Source organism: Triplophysa dalaica, chromosome 2 (assembly GCF_015846415.1).
Source record: "Triplophysa dalaica isolate WHDGS20190420 chromosome 2, ASM1584641v1, whole genome shotgun sequence".
In the NCBI taxonomy this organism is placed as follows: domain Eukaryota; kingdom Metazoa; phylum Chordata; class Actinopteri; order Cypriniformes; family Nemacheilidae; genus Triplophysa; species Triplophysa dalaica.
The window spans coordinates 27,740,251-27,760,990 of NC_079543.1; the positions used below are offsets into that span (position 1 = coordinate 27,740,251).

The window sequence follows — 20,740 nt, forward strand, 5'->3', positions numbered from 1 at the left end:
AAAGTCAAATGTTTTTTACATTTCCATATATATTTGAAATCTAAATATGAACAGATAGCTTGAAAAAATATATAAAACTGTTTTAATTGCCTAATTAATTTGTCCAATCAAATTGACGATCGGTTGCTTGGCGGTGACACAAGCGGGAAGTATGGCGGCCACAGAGGGAGCGATGATCGTTGATCCCGCTCTTCAAATGTCAAATTACGAAGGTATGACAAACATTACAGACTTATAAGTAATATCGATTAAATAAAAATAAAACACTGCTTTTAATGGCTTACGGAGAGACGTCATGATTTCATGGTATATGCAGATTGAAGAGAAATGCTGTGTACGTAACAAACGCCAGTCTGGTTTTGTCATAACGTGTGCATGCGTCTAAAAACTGCTGTTTATCGTTTATTAATAATACCAAAACTAATCATAAGACTGGGTTTGTTTGAGATTTATTACAGATCGTCAGTGTTTATGTTTAATTGTTGTTATCAAGGTCCTGGAGTACTGGACCTTTCGAACCAGGGTCTTCACAAACTGGATTCAACGTTTCTCTGTCCAGCGGGGACACAAACTCTCATTCTGGACCAGAATCACATCATTAAACTGGAACACCTGGAGAGAAACGAAGATCTTCAGCAGGTGTGTTTATCTGCATTCAGATGAGATGGATGTTGATGTCTGTTCTGTCAAAGTCTGAAAAAACATCTGTCTGTTAACAGCTGTCTGTGGCCTGCAACCGTTTAGTGCGTATGATGGGCGTATCAAAGCTTACACACTTACAAGTGCTGAACCTGCCGAACAACAGCATCGGATATATTGAGGGCTTGAAGGACCTGGTTCATTTGGAATGGCTCAATCTCGCTGGAAACAATATAAAGGTGATTTTCTTGTTGCATTGTCATTTGGCAATAAATCAGATTTCACTTGCTCTTATTGGAGATGTGTGTGTGTGTGAGAGTTCAGGTCATCGAGCAGTTGAGCGGCTGTGTTTCTCTTCAACATCTCGATCTGTCAGACAACAATATTTCTCAAACTGGAGACCTCACAAAGCTTTCGACTTTGAAGGTATTGGACATTTTACTCATCCGCACATTTATTATATGTTACGTAATTAACATCCAGCCAGTTGTTGTCGCAAAATATATCCTGTCAGGATGAACAGGACCAGGTTGTATCCCACTAAAGTTTTTTTTTGTGTTGATAATTGTCTGGATGTTTATTATCCCAGTTTTTACACCAATACTCACCACATGATTGTGACAAACCTAGAACGAGTTAACATAAGTATTACTGATAACAACAGAATGTTATCAGTTTAAGCGGTTGTTTTAAGGAGAAAACAAACCTGGTGATGTCTCGTTGTTCAAGGATTTCTAACAGACATAATTATCTTTTATGAAGGACGTACGGCAAATTTGAACTGCTGTTGAAGTTTCTCTCATACGTTGTAGACACTTCTCCTGCATGGAAATATGATCACGACTCTGCGAACCGTTCCTGCTCATCTCCCGTCGAGTCTTACGGTCCTGTCTCTGGTTGAGAATGAGATTAGAGATCTCGCTGAGGTGAAAGACAACAGACACTTTCATACAACTTATCTCTGGGAATTCCAGCGTAAACCTTATTTAACTTGTTTTTTTTGCTCCACTATAATGTATTGCGCGTCATTTGTCGTGATCATTTGTTTCTTTGAATTCCAGATGTCATATTTAGCACCTCTACACAGCCTCGAGCAGCTGTCAGTCATGAGTAACCCTTGTGTGATGGCCACCCCGTCTGTGCCCGGCTGTGATTATCGGCCATACGTGGTGAGCTGGTGTCTGAATTTAAAGGTGCTGGATGGATATGTAGTGTCACAAAAAGAGGGGTAAGTGTGTCTGATCCTGAGAGTTTGGTTGAACAAACATATCAATCCCTTTTCATTAAAAACCTGTGCAGGACCAAGTCCAGTGTCCACTGTTGTGCATTTTCTAAAAGAAAGCGCTCGCTATTCTGATGGCAACATTTTCAAATTTTTCAGACTAAAAGCTGAATGGCTCTACAGTCAGGGGAAAGGTCGAATGTTTCGCCCTGGGCAGCACGCCCAGCTGGTTCAGTATCTGGCCTCCACATGTCCGCTGACGGCCACAGCTGCGCTACAATCTGCAGAGGACGCTAAACTTGAAAGAATTCTCAGCAAACAAAGGTAGCCACCAAAACGAGTGTGATTTAAAATGAGCTTGTGTCAGTGTGTAATGTGTTTTTGTCTGCAGACAGCATCAGCGACAGTTGCAACAAACATGGCGCTGCGCTTCCCCGAGCCCGTCTCGACCCACACATCTAGACGTGCAGCGGCAGAGGCATGTACACAAGACTGCAAACGCAGATGAGGTGGCTGATGATGTCATTGCTCAAGCAGGTAAGATCACTGATCAATGTTTTGAGTCTCAATGTGTTTTTTCTCCATAGTAAATCTCTCTGCGATGCTTGTAGATGCGGACGCAGGAATTCAGGTGAACATGTGGGTCGGTGCTGCGCATTCACCTGCGATCGCTGTCGCTCGCCCCCTGCCAGCAGCTGCAGAGGCTTTGGTTCTGCAGGACGTGTCAGAAGAGGAGAAGTTTCATGGCAATCCGCTCTCTTCTGAGTCTGCCTTTTTGCTCTTTAACGCTTCGGTTCAGCCTCCTTCAGCTCCTGACAGCGGCGAGGACGAGTTTGATGATTCTTTGGCTCCGGCCGTGGCGGTTCAGTCCCGCCCGTGTGAGACGGAATCTGGGAAAATGGTCGATACCTCAATCGCCAATCATTCAGATCGCCTCTCACATGCCAATATCCAACCTGACATTAACGGCGACGACATGTGTGAGAACCATACGCAGGAAGATGTGGATTTCAGCGGAAAACAGAAGGCGGCGGCAGTGAAGATTCAGTCGTGGTGGAGGGGAAACTGGACGCGCCACAATCACCCACATGCCAAAGAAGTGCGCGGCGAGATCCGCCTGCGCAGAATGCAGGACTACATCATCCATCTGAATGGAGAACTGGAGAGGTACAAACCTAGCCCTCTCACACACAACAGAAAAGATGGTTTCTAATAATCACCAAAGAGTGATTTCTGATTCTGCTACTTTTTCATCAAGTCCCAATTATAATATGACTCTATGTTTGATGTGAGCAACAAAAGGCTGTGCTGTTTCTGGAATAACTCATACCCACAGTGAGCAGCCATAAGTCATGATCTGGTTTTCGTTTGCGGTTATGTAAGTGGTTGAAATGGCTAACATAAGAAGTTTTGTTTGCAGACTGCGCAGACAACATGAAGAAGAACGACTGCAGAGACTTGTGCAAGAAGAAGCTGTTAAGTTCCTGTGGAAGCAGGTCAGATTTCAGATCTCTATAAGGGATTTGTTCTACATACGGCCTTTAGCAGTGACTGCTAACTTTTGCTTTAGTGGAACGCTCTATCCACACCTGTAGATGGCAGCACAACTCAAGTATTTATTATATATTTAGAGAATTTGTTAGGGTTTAACTTCAGGGCCTTGGGCTTCTCCAAACATCTCCTGCTTACATATAATATATATGGTTTGTATTATCTATTAAATGATGATCTTTCAGTTTAATCACAGAAAAATGAACTATGATTATATTACTAGACCCAACCAGAATATCTAGATTTCTGTCATGAATTACTCACCCTGAAGTCAGTCCCAATACGCATACTGTGACAGTACGTACTGAATTTAAAAATCTATTAGTCATTAAAACAGTACATTCTCTAAAGTGTGAGTGGGAGTAGGTGAAAAAAAACAGTAGGCGGATGGTCTACTACTTTCACAGAGATTCTTGAGTGTGAATCGGATGGACACTTATCTATCCCATGATGCCACTGAAGCCGCTTTAAGGCGGATGGCTGTTTTCAATGTAATTGCCAATAAATTATTTTCTCGTGACTAAATTAGGTTTTCACCAACGCTCACGTATAGGTTGTTGTTAATACGTCATAGGTCAAAGAGCATACGGGTCACATGAACATAAAACATGCCAGACGCAGTATGTCGGAAATGTGTTCATTCTACACCAACTCATATAGTATAGTATATAGAATGTACGTTTTTAATAGTTGATCGGTAGGTACTTATTCAAATTCAGTACGTAATGTCACAGTATGCCATTTTGGACAATCATGTTTTTTAACCAGTATGCACTTTGACGTATTAACAACAACCTATATGTGAGCAATTATAGAAACACAATTTAGTCACGTACAAATTCAATTATTGGCACTGGCATTAAAACCGGTCATCCGCCTTAAAGTTTTTTAAATTTGATATATTTCTAAATTTGACCGTTGCTCATCTCCCGTGGCATCATGGGATAGAGAATTGTCCATCCGATCCACACTCACGAATCTCCGCGGATACAGTAGACCATACGGTATTTCCCCCCTTCTGTTTTTTGCATACTAAGGTTTCAGACATACTATTCATGACTCGTACTCACTTTCGCCTACTACAGTATATTGTATGGAAGTATACGATTTCGGACGCGGCGTGGGTAATCTTCAGAACACAAATAAAGACGAACTCCCCCCCCGTAGAGTGAGATGAAACTTTCATTTAAAGCTCAGAATCTCAGTTACTGTACGTTGGGTGTCTATGGGCGGGAGACAGAAAGCTCCAGGAGATCGTCAAAACGATCTTAACATGCGTTCCAAAGATACACAGCTTTTCAAACGACTTGAAGCAGAATTTTCCTTTTTGGCCGAGTCATATAGAGGGTAAGCATGTATCGTCACTTTCCCACGTGAACACCACTGGAACACGCCCAATTGAGTGGCAAAATGAATGGTCACAATATCACAAAACGCAATTCCGCGCCACATTTGAGTGTCCAAGAACATCTGATTCCTTTGTAAGTCGTAAGGATATCTGTCGAGTCCAGCTGCGTGTGTTTTAGTCCCGGGTTTCTTTGTTTCTCCCATTGAAAGCAGTGTTTTACCACTCAAGGGAGCGTTTCCCGGGGCGTGTTCATGTGGGAAAGTGACGTCAATACATACCCTCTATAGAATAGGACAATTAGATGGAAAGAAATGACAAAAAGATAAGAAAACAAGAACTTAAATACTATACAAATGTACGTCGGTACTCTCGAGTCAGAAATTAGCCATCTTTTAAAAAATAAACACAAGTTGCTGTAAAGAAATTCAGATCCTACAATCTATCATGACTCACCTTGAGCATTGAGTTTGTTCTTTATTTTCACGAGTGTTACGTGTTTATCCATCAGCTCCAGGTCGTGCTGGAATGGCAAGCGACAGTCAACCAGCAGCTCAGCGTCGTGCAGAATTCTGCATTGCATCCCAGCGCTGCTCCTGAGAACTCCATCTCTGAGTCTGGGTTTCATTCGCCTGGTGAACGACAGGGGGCGCCGGAGAACAGCCTGAGCAGCACGGCAGGCTCTCCTGAGACAGTACGATCTCTCGTTCCTGTGACACCACCTGCTGGAGACAGTCTGTTGGAAGAGTATCTGTCATCCGTACAGAGACAGGAGGATGAAGAAGAGGCTAAAGGAGCGGTCGACAGGCCTTCTTCACCATGTGACCTCTCTCCTATCACACATAAAGAGCTCTTTTTCTTACCTGGCGTGGACAGACTCGAGGTAGCTGAGAGTCACCAGTCTTAACCTGTTCCAGAGCTTGGACCTTAACTTCTTTAGCCTTGTTTAATGTAACGTTTGCCGGGAGAGGTCATCACATGAACCTTTCTTTTCTTCAGCAGTGAATTAAATGAACACTTATGTTTACAGTCTTTCAAGTACACAGAATCTAGCCAGAGTGCCACTGTCTTCCAGCGCATTGCAAGTAGACATATTTCTTTATATAGATGTCGACTTCTCAGTCCAAAACACACAACCAAAAGTAGCCTTGAACTATAGAAGGCCGTGTAGATAAGCGTGAATTAATTTAATATCAAAGGAATGAGAATTTATTTGATGTAGTTAACCCAATGAGAGTAAAATATCCTTTACTGTAAATATTCAGTGTTAATTTATTTCACATTTTTATTCATTTGTTTTTCTATGTCAGACATTTTAAAAATGCCCTTTTCATAAATAAAGGTTAACTGTATTTAACCAATGACGGATTTTCCATAAGCATTTTATTTGATTCTGCTCACACTGGACAAACCGTTGATTTATTTCAACAATATATTTAAACTGACAATTCACCCAAAAGTCCAATTCTGTAATCATTTATTCATCCTCGTGTCACATAAAACCTGTTGGAGTTTCTTTCTTCGGCAGAACATCAAACGATATTTTGAGGAACGTTGATAACAAAACAACACTGAACCCCTTGACTTCCATTGTATGAACCCAAAACCGCCGAGACATTTCTCAAAATATCTTCTTTTGCGCTTCACTGATGAAAAAAGTCACATGACAACACATGATGACATTATTCACCCAAAAATAAAAGAATGCCATCTTAACTAAGTGTCATTCACTTCAAAGACGATAAGTAAAGTTTTAATGAAACGGAACATAATAGGCAGTGTAATGTACAACAGAGAAATGACTCTTGAAGAGTTAAAGTCGTCTTTTCTACTTTGACACAATCAGTTTTCATTCCCTTATCAAATAACACAGTTTTAATCCGAAAAATGTGCATTTTGTCCGTACAGTGATGCTGAATAATTCATGTTAATAATGATCGATGGACTGTAATGTAAATTTCGAGTGACGTCACGAGCGTATAAAGCAGCAGTGAGTGTTGCGTCGCGTCATTCAGATCAAGAGTTCACTCACTGAGTCTCGCGCTACAGCAGGGAAACATGATCATTGACGGTGTTTGTGAGGATTTTTATGGTTTCCTGGACCGGGACACTGACGTCTTGACGAGTCCGATTAATTTGGGTTCATTTTATAACTGCACGTCACCCACCGAACCGAATCTGACCGCTGGCTCTCCGATCTCTGGTTCGGACCAGAGCTGGAACAGCCCGCAGAACTGCGTCAATGGTACGAGAAACTCTTGAATAGTTACATGATTTATCTGAGCAGTTGTTTCAATATTGTTTAATGTTAGGGATAAATCATTTTATAGATTTTAGCGGATTATTAAAATAATGCATTTTTCTCTGTAGTGAAAGCAAGTCGATATCAAGGTGTGCGCGTGAAGAACACAGTAAAAGAACTCATCATGCAGAAACGTCACGACGTTCAGGTTAATTTAACATTATATTATACAATAATATTTTATATATACATTATATTATATTATCAAATAACGAATATGATAAACCACTCATTTTAAGTCAAACCACATAGGTTTAAAATCTGCGCAATTGTTTTGAAGAGGTTATTTAAAAAATATCATGTTTATTATTATGTTATCGTGTTTTTTATTGTGTTAGTTAGCTGTTTTTTTGCGTTATGGCAAAACAAACCAACTGCAGATCGATTAAATTGGAAGGCGCAATAAAAATAAATTTTTTTTTTTTTATTTAATAAACTCTTAATTTGCTTCTTCTCAGACTCAACAATATCACATGGAAACTGAATTCCCAGGTAAGTAAAATAAACTTGGCTGAATTTAACAAGTTATAACAGTTACAGGAAGTTGTTCGGAAAAAAAACAGGTTTTATTTCCTTGTAGCTGTGAGCCATAAGAGAAGTGCAGAGAATCTTTCTCACTATCCCGAGAAAAGACTCGCACCTGCAGACAGAAACATGGTATTACCTCACATTTATCACGCTATAATGTTTTTATCTAGCAAACGTCGTCATTTGAATCACTTTCTCATTTATCTGGTCTTTCCTAGTCTCCGTGCTCTCAAAGTGGGGAGATCTTTTATGAGTGGGAGATGTTGGACGATATCAGCGATGACTGGTCTAAAGAGCGCCTCTCCATTGAGTCGGTCGTAGTCAAAGGATGCCCGACACCGCATCAGTCACTTTATGCTGATGTAGAAACCCCCACTTACACGGCTTGCCATCTCCTACCACCAACGGAGAACGTGTATCCTCCCTCCATTCAAATCCAGAGCTCTCCGATGGCTCCCGGGCTCAGTATGACCAGCGCTCCGCCGGTTTCTTTTTTCGAATGGCAGATTCAACAGGAGGATGAGAAACTGGCAGGCTTGAGCCACGTGGAGCTGACCTCTAGAGATGAGGACGGAGACACGTGAGTACATTTTAACACAGATGTTTAGTGGATCGTTCATGAAATGGACTAAAGTGGTTAAAGACGGAGTAAAATAGTGACACGGATGGGTTTGCGGGTTGCTTTAAAGGTTCTTGCACATCGCAGTGGCGCAGGGCAGGAGAGCTTTGGCGTTTGTTCTCGCTAGAAAAATGGCCGCCATTAACATGCTGGACATGAAAGAACACAACAAGCAGGTAGAGCAAGAAACAAATCTCATGATGCAATCGTGTGAAACAGCGCCCTTGTGACACAGATATGAACACGCCCGGTTATTAAGAAAGACTAATTCCATTATTTCTCCTCCCAGAGCGCCTTTCAGGTGAGTGTCGCGGCAAACCAGCATCTGATTGCACAAGACCTGCTTTCACTGGGAGCTGAAATCGACACGCTGGACTACTGGGGCCGAACCCCATTACACGTGTGTGCTGAGAAGGGTCACACCTTAACCCTACAGGTGACACGTCATATTTACTCAATTCCTCTTATCTGACTTCTAGTTTTTGTTTATCAAAACATGTGTGTCATCTTAGCATAGTTACCTGAAATGATCACATTGCTAGGATCAGGATATCCTTGGAAAATTCCAAAACCTTCATAAACGACAATAAAATGGAGTCAAACAGAAACAAAACATTTGCCTGCATTTATTAGTCACGCTCTCCCTCTTATCTTCATCTCAACATGGAGTTGCGTGTTTGTTTAAGCAGACACCCACTCTAACTTCCTTATTACATTCTTGACTACAGCATTTCCTGAAAACAACAGCATACAAAGCAGGTAAAAAAATTCCCTGTCCTGCCGGTTTGGGCGCTCAACACAAGCCCTTTGATAAGACAAGCCTACGTTTCCATCGGTTGTTCGTAGATCGTGGCACGCACACTCTGTAGTAGTTATTAACCCTGTGAACTCTGTGTGCTTTTATCAGTCGTTCAACATTCTTGTTGACAGTGAAAGTCATGGAATGTTTATATTTTTTGTCGAAGTCATGGAATATCTGGCATTATTTAACACAATTTTGCGCATTATGGTTATCTTCAGCGCCGTTTTATTCCCTTCCCACTTGTCACCTGACAATCACTTGAGTCAAATGCAGTCACCTGTATCTCTTAACTAAGGCAAAATGCAGGAAAATGTACATTGGATTTGTTTTGGCTACACAACGACCACTTCAAAGACTGGGTTTTTATTCATTATAGGCCATGAAAGTTCAACTTGTTAGTCAATGGAAGTCAGGGAATTTGACATTTGGTTTTGAGTGGAAATCCTGACACTCTTTGTCTTCCCTCAGGCCATCCAGAAATCCATGCAGATCAACGGGAGACACCTCAACATGGAGGCCGTGAATTATGATGGTCAGTTCAAAATTTTATAATTCATGCCTTTGACAGACGTCATTACTATCTCCATTATCAAGATGTTTAAATGGAATCCATATTCTGAGTGTTGCTAGGACACACAACGATAAGTGTTTCATTTGCATGTTTGTAGGACTTGCGCCCCTCCATGTAGCAATTCTATCCCACAATGCAGTGGTGCAGGAGCTGGCTTGTCACAGGACGCCCCCCTCAGGTCACACTGTCGCTCTGCTGCAGAGGAGGAAACTACTGGGCGAATGTATAAACACACTGTTGCTCATGGGCGCTTCTATCGAAGCCAAGGTGATCATTGTTTCGTTGGAGCTTATGTGAAATGGCGTGTTATGTGCAGGACTGTAACTCGTGTCGCTTTCAAACAGGATCGCAAAAGCGGCCGCACCGCTCTGCACATGGCGGCCGAGGAGGCAAACATTGAACTTCTGAGGCTTTTTCTGGACCAGCCCAACTACTGCTCTGTCATAAACACAAAGGTAAGCAGCCGTATGGAGTCACAGGTGTCGTTGATGTGCTGTTCTTTCAGCGTCTGACCGTCGCCTGTTGTGACTTCGTTTACAGGCCTTTAACGGGAACACGGCACTTCATGTGGTCAGCGCGGTGCAGGGTCGCCAAGCTCAGCTGGATGCTGTTCGACTGCTGCTGAGACGTGGAGCCGATCCCGGCACTAAGAACCTTGAGAACGAGCAAGCGGCCCAACTCGTGCCCGAGGGTCCTATGGGAGACCAGGTACAAAAGCACTATGTGTTACTAACTATCTGCTATATGTATTTATGTGAGAGATAAAGAAACGGATTTCACGGAAAGTGACCCGTGTTTCTATTTATCCTTCTGCAGGTGCGTCGGACCCTGAAAGGGAAAATAGCCTTTTCTCGTCCGTGAGCACGGTCTTCCGAGGCTTCCTTCTAGAAACGCTGTCAGTTAGGCAGTCCGGTTTGTACAGATTCATTTGTCGCTATCAGGCAGATGTCGGTTGTTTCTGTGAAACAGCTTCATCATTGTTCACTACTGTGTAGTAGACGGTACAAGAATGTGAATGCAACACTTCAGAGAATCGGTCTTGACATTATGATAGAAAGATTTAAAGCGCGAGAAACAGCAAATGTGCGCTCACTTTGATTGGATGTTTAATCCAGATTCAGGTCTCAGAGTGAAGTGTGAATGTTCTGCAGCGACTCTGAATGTTGCATTTGATGTGTAAAGGTTTGTAAACGGTTTCTTGACTAGCCATGTTACTCTAGCTTTAGTAGTAGTAGGGTTAATATTTTGGGGAAATTGGTACGTGGTGATGGATGGTAACAAAACGGTAACAAACCACTTTGAGATTTTAATCTGTGAAACCTGTTGAGCAGGAATGTGTCTGCAAGTCACGTCTGTTCATGCTGTGTTCCTTTTCTTCTACTGCTAACAACAGATCTGAAAACTGATTCCCAACCTTTTTAAAGTGTTAGCATGAGTTTTGGAAAATCCCAGTGTGAGATTGTGTTATGATATTACTGATGTACTTATGTTTTTTGGGAAATGGGTAAAAGTTGTAATCTGTATATATTAAGTGCTAGAACATTGTTCATTGGGAAGTTTTTGGGTTGTTGGGAAGTTTTTCTCTTTATTGAATTAATTTGTTTGTCTGCATATTTGAACTGTAAAATGTAATCCAAAAGTAAATAAAGATGATCTTTTCTTGGATGGTTTCCTTGCCTCAGTTGATTCAAATCCCTGATAGCACACTTACATCTGGCAGACGTCTATTTGATGTCTGCATTTTATTTGCAAGACATCTGGCAGATGCTGTTTCCTCACCTGCCCTACACCTCCGACACGTCTTTGGTCAGATGTTAAATAGACCTCTAGAAGATGTGTATTTAGAATGGATATACAACAGCTCTTTCTAAGATGTTTTTACACCGCAGATGTTTTCCAGATCTTTAGCAGACCTGTGCTATCTGGCCATTTAAGAGGCACGTGTTAATCTGAAAACAAGTACGACTCTTAAAGAGATCACAAGAGTTCAGTTGCAACTGAAGTCAGAAGAGTTCTAATTTGAGTATGGCAGATTACTAGCCGACAAAGGGTACAATACAGCTACCCAATAGAGTAACCAAAAAGTCCAAATGTATTTTATATATTCATAATCTTTGTTTACACCAGGTTTTCCATGTATGTGGCATGAAAACGTGACATGAGAGTGTAATACTATGTGTCTCTTGTGTGTAAGTTGACCTGGTTTTTTTTCAAGATGAAAGCACAATTAATATCTGCTTATGTAACCTATATGGAGGATTTCCTTGTGCTATTCTGAGACGGATAAAACTTTCCGGAGTTTCTAGTCAAACGACCATCGGATTTTACTTCTGCAATTCTCTTTTATTTTGGTTTTGTCTGTAATCGTGAGGTTCGTAGGGTCTTGTGTCATTTTAAACATGAATTGGGATGTGAATTTGACCATATCTTTTGTCAAACGTAAGCACAATATTCTCACAGTTTGGAGAACATGAAGTTCCATTGACTAATGACTCAAGTCTTGCCTCATTCACAGAAAACAACAATTACATTTCATGTTGATAAATACAATGTGTGTTTGTGCTAAGTTATGTTTTGTAAGCAAAAAACCGTGTACAATATGTCTATAAAATATAATATAGAGGTTGTGCAGATTTAAAATCATATCCATCAATGCTCAGAAGCTAAGTTTCAACAACAGCTTCTTTAACATTAAGCTTCTTTATTTTGATTTTATTATGTATGAGTAATGTGTGTCTAAACTGCACAGCTGCCTTAAAAACTAGATAATATTCATGTGGTTGTTGTTGTGAGATTTTCAGGTTACCGCTCACCCTGGACAATTTAATACTGAGTTTCCTGTTACTTTAACTGTTGATTAACAAACACTGTGCTAATAATCAACTTATTTAACAGAATCAAATAAATAAGTAACTTCTAGTCTGTTCTGACAGGACAATAAAACATGGGAACCGTTTGAAAACACAAAAAAAGCTGAATTCCTTATCATTTTAATTAAGTAATGAATAAAACATTTTTAATTCACATTTATTTGTATGGCACGTGGTATCAAAGCCGCTTTGTTTTCACATTTCAAAACTGAGACAATAACTTTGGAAACAACAATGAAATTTATAAATCATATTGAGTAATATAGATGATAAAGATGACTGAATAGATAAACTGGGAAACTATTCCGTAATTTAGGAGCCAAATGTGAGAATGCTCGACCTTCTTTTGAGAAGTTTGAGATCCACAGACAAATGTCACTGATTCAGACTCAACTTTATGCTTTTAAAAGTTGGTAGTTTGGGGTCACAGTTTATGTTTAGTTGAAAATTCGTCAAAGTGAATATGTAAATAATAAGAGTCCACATCTAAACTCGTGTGCACTACTTCCTGTCTGCATTCCCAACACTAAAGTGTCAGAGAACCCAACTAGTGTTCTGCTTATATGTTGTTTGTCTAGAATAAAGCCTACATTGAGCATGAATTAATCGTTCGTTCAGTCTCAGCTCTCTTCTCAAGTGATTTCATACTGCTCAGTCATGTGGGAAAACAATTTTAAGAATGAAGTATGAAGGACCGGCTGAGCACACTGCCTTCAGACGTTCAGCATTCACTTCCGGTTTTATTTTGATACAGTGCATGAATAGACACATATTAAACTATTTTAATCTCACGTGGAACTTTGTGTGCGCTGGAATCTCCACTGGAGAGGACGAGCGAGTGACGTCACAGAACGATCGAAACTCGTGCAATTGAAAGAGGATTTACTGGCATTCCTGTAAAATTACAGTCTAGTGTCTACTGAAGTGTACGCTTGTGACGTAATCATATGGAATGTCGTTCTTACATGGACGCCAGCGTCGTTTTAGTGTAGCCGTCACAAATATATCAAAATTGATCAATTGAAAAATTGTTAAAATGTTTGTTTTTTTCGGACGACAAACAGAAATCTTATATTTAGGTGGTAAAAAACCTGAAGCAAGTCATGTGACCGTGTTTGATAAGGTGAGCTATTAAAAAAGAATAGACGTGCATTACGTGTGCATCAAAACATGTGAACGAAATTGTGTGAAATGTCTCCCTCTAGTGTTGCTCGGTGTTATAGCAGCAGTTAGCGTAGAGTTTTGCTGAGTTTGCTAAAAACGAAGGTCGGAGCTTCTGCAGATGGGCAGGTCAGCCGCAAGTTGGCTGTACAACCTCACGAGAATTTTGATTGGTTAATTTAAAGGGTAACTTCATCCAAAAATAAGAATTCTGTCATCATTTAATACTCACCCTCAGACTGTTCCAAGCATGTATAAATGTCTTTGTCCTCCCGAACACAGAGGAAGATATTTGGATGATTGTCAAATCTTACACCCTCCCCCATTGCCTCACATAGTATGTATTTCCTCTACTATGGCCGTAAAAGGTAGGTGAGATCTGACATTCTTCCAAATTTCTTCCTGTGGGTTCAGCAAAACAATTAAATGTATACAGATTTGGAAAAACTCGAAGGTGAGTAAATGATGAGAGAATTCTTGGGTGAAATATTCTTTTAAAATTACATTTTAATAGTGTTTTAATTACTTTCTCTAATCTCCTGCCACTACTCTCATAACTGCATTAACTCATCTACTGCACTGTAACTTTCATAACTGCATTAACTCATCTACTTCACTGTAACCTTAATAACTGCATTAACTCATCTACTGCACTGTAACTTTAATAACTGCACTAACTCACCTACTGCACTGTAACTCATCTATTGCATTATTGCATCTATCGCATAACAAACTGCATCTACTCATCTATTGCACTATAACTTCAATAACTGCATTAACTCATCTACTGCACTGTGACTGTATATCTGCATCTACTCATGTATTGCACCGTACCTTTAATAACCACATTAACTCATCTACTGCACTGTAACTTTAATAACTGCACTGCCAAAACATACTTTCGGCATAAGCTCCTCCCACTCGCTGTTGGTGGCGTAAACTCCTCCCACCTGCAGTTCTGCAGCCGGGTGTCGTGAGAAGCGCACGGTTTGCTTTCCGGCAGTGTGGCACACAGAGGAAGATGATGTCAGAATCTCATGCCGAGGCGGGAAACGAGATGCCGAATAATAAAAAACTGAAATTAAGCAGCGATGAAAATAGCAACCCGGATCTGTCTGGAGACGAAAACGTATGGTGACTTCGGGCGGAATGTGTTTAATATGTGTGTGTTTGCGTGGGTGCACGTGAATGAAGTTTTTCTTTGTCTTTTGGCGCATGTTTTTCTTTTTAAGATTGAAACAGATGTACTCTGGTAGATGGTTATAACTGTGATTGAACCGGCGTTTAATCATATTTCTGTTGGTAGAGATGGATTGATTTCCTGTCAGTTATTTCATATAATACATAATAATGCTGTAACGTCTGCAAGTGGATATAAGCGTTCGGCGTGACGTCATCACGAAACGTTTGCGTTCGGCCCGTGTGAACATGAATTATTGTATGCGTTTTTCAGGATGATGCTGTTAGCGTTGAGAGTGGCACCAATACTGACCGCCCGGATACCCCAACCAACACTGCTAATGCACCGGGCAGAAAGAGCTGGGGCAAGGGCAAGTGGAAGTCCAAGAAATGCAAATATTCCTTTAAATGTGTCAACAGTCTAAAGGTAAGCCGTGTCCGAAAGTTGTGTAGCCCAAAGTCGGTCCTGGGGGGCCGCCGTTGTCCTGCAGAATTTAGCTTCAACCCTCATTTCCACCCTTGAATATAATACACAGTATTTAGTTCAATTACATCAGAAGTAACTGCAATTATATTACAGAAAAATGAGGGCAATCCATTACTTTACTTTTTCAAGGGAAATGTAACTGAATTACAGAAACTAAGTAACTAGTTGCACCCAGGACTGACTTTGGGCACCCCTGATGGTACCTGTAAACAAAACGCGTGATAGTGACGTACAGTGTGACCCGCAGGAGGATCACGGTCAGCCTTTATTTGGCGTTCAGTTCAACTGGCACAGCAAGGAAGGCGATCCGCTTGTATTTGCAACCATCGGCAGCAACAGAGTGAGTCGTGACTCGTGAGAGGTCGGACAATCTGTTTAGTGTAAAGTGAATCTGGATGGCAGCAGAACACGTTCGTGTCTGATGGTTTTGTCTTGTTCTCACAGGTCACTTTATACGAGTGTCATTCTCAAGGAGAGGTTCGTCTCCTGCAGTCATACGTAGACGCAGACGTATCCTTTTCAGACACACGTTGCTGGCACTCGCATGATCCGTGGAACTTGTGAAGTAGCTCTTGTGTTATTCCCTTAATTATTGTGGTCCCTAGGCAGATGAGAATTTCTACACTTGTGCATGGACCTTTGACACGAGCACCAGTCACCCGCTGCTGGCCGTGGCCGGTTCCCGCGGCATCATCCGCATCATCAATCACATCACCATGCAGTGTATCAAAGTAAGTCATTGCCGTCATGATCTTCTTCACGTTGATGCTTTTGATAGACACTTTTGTCCAGAAAGCGTTCTGGCTGTACACTGATGTCACACAGCAAAATCGCCAGAGTTAAAAAGGTCAAATTATCACTTACGGTGTGTATATATACACTGTGAGAGTTCATCAAAAGGAGCCAGTCTTTGGTGGTTTTTGAGGCTTTGATTATGTTATTTGGGTGTTTAACAATGGATGTTCATGTTTCTAATTTAAATAAATGCTTTATATTTCACATATTTCAAAGTCTATTGTTCTGCTAGTGCATGTGCAAACTTCAATCTTTGTTAGAGATCGCAATTTTTTCCTACTATGGTGAGGGAAATGACACTGGACAGAATGGCGTCAGACCGGTTATATTAATTAACACTAATGACAGAAGCGTTAATTTTGGATTATAGTTGGATAATAAAACAAGCAGATTGACCAGGAGACATTTGCAATCAGGACTTCAAAGGACGTTTTATAGAAGTGTTTCAGAGGTATGCACACACACAATATCAGTGTATCACACAGAGCAGCATTCACACTCGATGTTAAAGTCATGGAAGCTGTTATTTGATCATTGGTTATCTTATAATGTGTGTAACTGAATTCTTATAACCAGGTGTAGGACTGTGATTAAAGTGAAAGTAGTTTAGCGCGTAGCTCAGTCAAATGTTTCCTCACCTTTTTTTGGCGTATTCCATTGGGCGGAGGCTATTTAAAGCACTCAGAATAGTGACATCACGTACCCTAGAAGTAGATGGTGAAGTCAGATTCCAGCCGTTCTCTGTTGTCCTTGAAAAGGAACTGAACTTTGAGCTTTATCATTTTGCAGGTATTGTTTATGCTCTAACAGCAACATTACACACTTAACTAAAGTTTGAGAAATGGGATCTTTTTTTGGCAACTTTTTTTAAAACTGGCGATTTTACTGTGCAGTAAAGGATTTTGCTCCAGATGTTAATCTACATGAAGAGCATTGAATTTGTGCAATCATGTGTCCGTTGTTGTTATTATCCTACTTGCAGCATTACGTCGGCCATGGTAACGCGATCAATGAACTCAAGTTTCATCCGAGGGATCCAAACCTTCTGCTGTCAGTTAGTAAAGGTATAATTCTTCTTATACGTTACACGTTTTCTTTTTTGGTGCTTGTTATGACATCTTCCGTTTAATTTTGTCAGATCACGCTCTGCGCCTGTGGAATGTCCAGACAGATACTCTGGTGGCTATTTTTGGGGGAGTTGAGGGTCACCGTGATGAGGTCTTGAGTGCTGTGAGTTCCCTGAAGAAGCATTGAAACTTTGATATTCAGTGGCCGTCGAATTCAGTGTCACAAATACAGTTCATGACATCAGGAAACACTAGACGATGCTGTTATTACATTCTTCTTTTGTATTTGTAGGATTTTGATCTACTTGGTGAGAAGATCATGTCATGTGGCATGGATCACTCACTGAAGCTGTGGAGGATCAGCTCTGAGCGGATGCTGAAAGCAATACGTGGTTCTTATGAGTATAACCCCAGCAAAACCAACAGGTGAGCCTGGATAACCGGCGACCTCCGCACCACCGTGAACAAATCATGAAGTGTTTTGTGTTTTTTCAGGCCTTTTGTGTCACAAAAGATTCACTTCCCAGACTTTTCCACAAGAGATATCCACAGAAACTATGTGGATTGTGTCCGCTGGCTCGGAGATTTGATTCTCTCAAAGGTAATCTCACTTGCGTTGCAAAAGCAAAGCGCTGTATCATCACTGTCCTTCATCAGATGTCAAAATTTAGTTTTTCAGAAAATGGAAGAAAATTTTGAAAGGGTTTTAAATACTTCGGCTTTGTCCAAATACTCACAGTTGCAGTCTTTCCCTTCGACCACTTGACTACTCACAATGATGTATTTCCTGTAATTGACCCAAGTGTTCTGGTGGGCGTGAAGATCCCAAGTAAGCGTTTAGTATTTCTAACCCGACAGTACACCTACAAAATGTGCAACAGTTTACATTTTACTATGAAATTATAGGATATGTCTAATTTTAAAGTCAAGTCAGATTTCGTAGTCGCTTAATTTGTATTATATCGTATCAGCTATTCAAAAAAAAGAAAAAGAAATGCACATGCTAGCCGAATATGGTATAAATAAATATCTATATCCTTTAAAAGTTGTATAACTTGCACTGGAAAGTTTTCTGTAACATCTTGCGAGATCCTGGCAAAAGGTCTCAAGATTTAAATCCAGAACGTGATGCATGATGGGATACACATGGCCTTGAATACCGCTCCAAAGCGGTATAGTTTGCATAGAGGATTCTGCACTTTTTACATGTTTAAGACAAGGGACAAAATGCGCCCTTACTTCCTGTCTCGTGCACATGCTCTTAAGTGGATACACAAGTGTCGCATGAAGTGGATACCAAGACCACAAGTGGGCGTATTTGAACAAAGCTCTAGCCTAGACTAATAACAATGACTTATGGCAAAAAATAAAAATCAAGAAGTATGGAGAAACAAGGTTTCGGAAGGACGGCAGCATTTGCACAACACAAGTTTAGTCCTGAATGTCTATAATTTCTACTAAAACATTTCTAAATTGACATAAATGTGACCCTGCCTGTGAAATCCAGACCAAAGTCTCATTATCCAATGATGTGAGAATCAGGGTTTAATTTCAAGCATGATTTCAGTCTTTGACATTGCATTACTCCAATATCTTTATAGAGATATTTTCACAATAAGTCACCTAAAAATGACTTTTCGGGGTTTTTTTACAGACTGGCTCACACATGATCTAGACTCCTATTTTTAATATATGGTTTGAATAAAGTGTCTGTGCCAACACAAATGTGTCCAGTCACGCTTGTCTAAAACCACAGTAGATACTGAATTACCTATCGAGTGTTAAAAAGTATGTTCTTCACCCCAGACCTGTGCCTGTGGACCCACTGCATTGCACATTTTAAATGTCTCCCTTAACTTCCACTTTTACTTCAGTTCATGGATCTCTCCCTTAATGAGTTGAGTCATGTGTGTTAAAAAACAGACATGAGTTGTGTCCCAAATGACATACTATGCACTTAAAATTTGCACTCAACCATCTAGTTTGGTATTCAATTTGGGATGATACTAAGACCATTTCTCAATATGCGTTCTTCAGCGTTCTCTACGTCATCAATTACCGTCCGGTTCCAATGCTCAACAACAGAGAACGCATGAAAGTACCCGGATGTGTTCTCGATATCAATGATTCATCGCGTACGGAATCTGCTTGAAGTCACTGCGTCCATCCAAGTTTGTTCTTCCAAGGCTGCATCGCAAGGCCTACAATTTTAGAATGAGTGTGTAGTTTAAGTGGATATCATATAGAACGTTATTTGGGACTCAGCTTTCCAGACAGGTGTGTTGTTGAGACACGTTGGAAATTAACTCTGCAGGATGACGGCCCTCCAGGACCGACTTTGGGCATTTTTTGTGTTCATATTTTCACCTAAGAAACTCATTATTAGCAATATATTTTAACAACTTTTCTCTTTGTATAGTCGTGTGAAAATGCGATCGTGTGTTGGAAGCCTGGAAAAATGGAGGATGACATCGACCACATCAAACCTAATGAGTCCAATGTGACCATTCTCGGCCGCTTTGATTACAGCCAGTGTGACATTTGGTACATGCGCTTCTCTATGGACTTCTGGCAAAAGGTATGAAGAAAGACTTGATTTAAAGATCACCTCATGTTGAAACAAGTGTGTGTTTATAGTTGTGTTGTGAGTTGTAGCTATAATCTGAGTGTGTTTTCACAGATGCTGGCTCTGGGAAATCAGGTTGGGAAGCTGTATGTTTGGGACCTGGAAGTGGAGGATCCTCATAAAGCCAAGTAGGTTATGTGTATCCAGAACTAGATTTAACGGTCAGGTGTGTTGAGCATTGTTTTAATGTTCCCGTCTGTTGTTTTCTACGTTAGATGTACTACGCTCACTCTTCCCAAATGCACGTCAGCCATCAGACAGACGAGTTTCAGCAGGGACAGCAGTATTCTCATCGCCGTGTGTGATGATGCTTCTATATGGCGCTGGGACAGACTCCGCTGATTCATTCGCAATATATAGTCAAGTCTTTGGCTTTGGAGTTAGTTCACCTCAAATGTGTCTCAGCTTTTGTTTTGTCTTTTACTAGATGTACTGTCTGACATGAATAAAATCTATTTTTCTATGCCATTTTTGGATTTCCTCTACAAATACATATTAAATGTTTATGTGGGTATTAAATTCACCACCACGCAGTTGTGATTACCGCGAGAGTGATTGGAAAGCAAACTTTTATGCTTTTTCGAATCGCTCTCGCGGTACTGTGATGTCATCCGCCTGTCCGATCTTGCGGTGCCGCATTAAGTCGAACAAGTCTTCTGTATTACCACGTGGGTTTTTAATCACGTGTTTTGAAAGGCGTGAATAAAATATCCCGCCAGACACGAGTAAAGTTTATTTTTTATTGTATAAATCTCAATACAAACATGTATGGCACAGCACACAACAAATATTACGCAATAAGTTTGATACGGCCTTTAAAAAAAGAAGGAACATAAAAGAAAAATTAAATACTTTAAAACAAACAATTGTAAATAAAAAAAGTTAAATAAAGATGATAGGATCTAAGTCTAACAACTAAAGCATATGCAAAATAGAAATAAAATTACAGGCACTTTTACTTTTCATAAAACTGAGT

General features: G+C 40.6%; 3 protein-coding genes across 3 annotated transcripts; all 3 read left to right on the forward strand.

Annotated features, from left to right (window-relative positions):
• The first annotated feature begins 110 nt into the window (after positions 1-110).
• On the forward strand, positions 111-6,118 carry cep97 (centrosomal protein 97). Its single transcript, XM_056733913.1, has 11 exons — positions 111-212; positions 494-639; positions 720-878; positions 964-1,065; positions 1,452-1,565; positions 1,701-1,867; positions 2,021-2,185; positions 2,253-2,398; positions 2,473-3,028; positions 3,282-3,357; positions 5,269-6,118. The coding sequence occupies exons 1-11, from the start codon at positions 152-154 to the stop codon at positions 5,662-5,664; spliced, it is 2,088 nt and encodes a 695-aa protein (XP_056589891.1). The 5' UTR covers positions 111-151; the 3' UTR covers positions 5,665-6,118.
• A 654-nt stretch (positions 6,119-6,772) lies between these two features.
• Positions 6,773-11,242, forward strand: nfkbiz (nuclear factor of kappa light polypeptide gene enhancer in B-cells inhibitor, zeta). The gene is made up of 12 exons (XM_056729492.1): positions 6,773-7,002; positions 7,128-7,207; positions 7,518-7,551; positions 7,640-7,716; positions 7,806-8,167; positions 8,277-8,382; positions 8,496-8,642; positions 9,477-9,540; positions 9,677-9,846; positions 9,924-10,034; positions 10,120-10,287; positions 10,396-11,242. Exons 1-12 carry the CDS (start codon positions 6,816-6,818, stop codon positions 10,438-10,440), a joined length of 1,551 nt encoding a protein of 516 aa, XP_056585470.1. The 5' UTR covers positions 6,773-6,815; the 3' UTR covers positions 10,441-11,242.
• A 3,339-nt stretch (positions 11,243-14,581) lies between these two features.
• Positions 14,582-20,232, forward strand: eed (embryonic ectoderm development). The gene is made up of 12 exons (XM_056739702.1): positions 14,582-14,739; positions 15,064-15,216; positions 15,524-15,616; positions 15,721-15,786; positions 15,882-16,007; positions 17,054-17,135; positions 17,210-17,301; positions 17,431-17,564; positions 17,634-17,739; positions 19,558-19,716; positions 19,819-19,892; positions 19,980-20,232. Exons 1-12 carry the CDS (start codon positions 14,632-14,634, stop codon positions 20,104-20,106), a joined length of 1,320 nt encoding a protein of 439 aa, XP_056595680.1. The 5' UTR covers positions 14,582-14,631; the 3' UTR covers positions 20,107-20,232.
• The last annotated feature ends 508 nt before the right edge of the window (positions 20,233-20,740 follow it).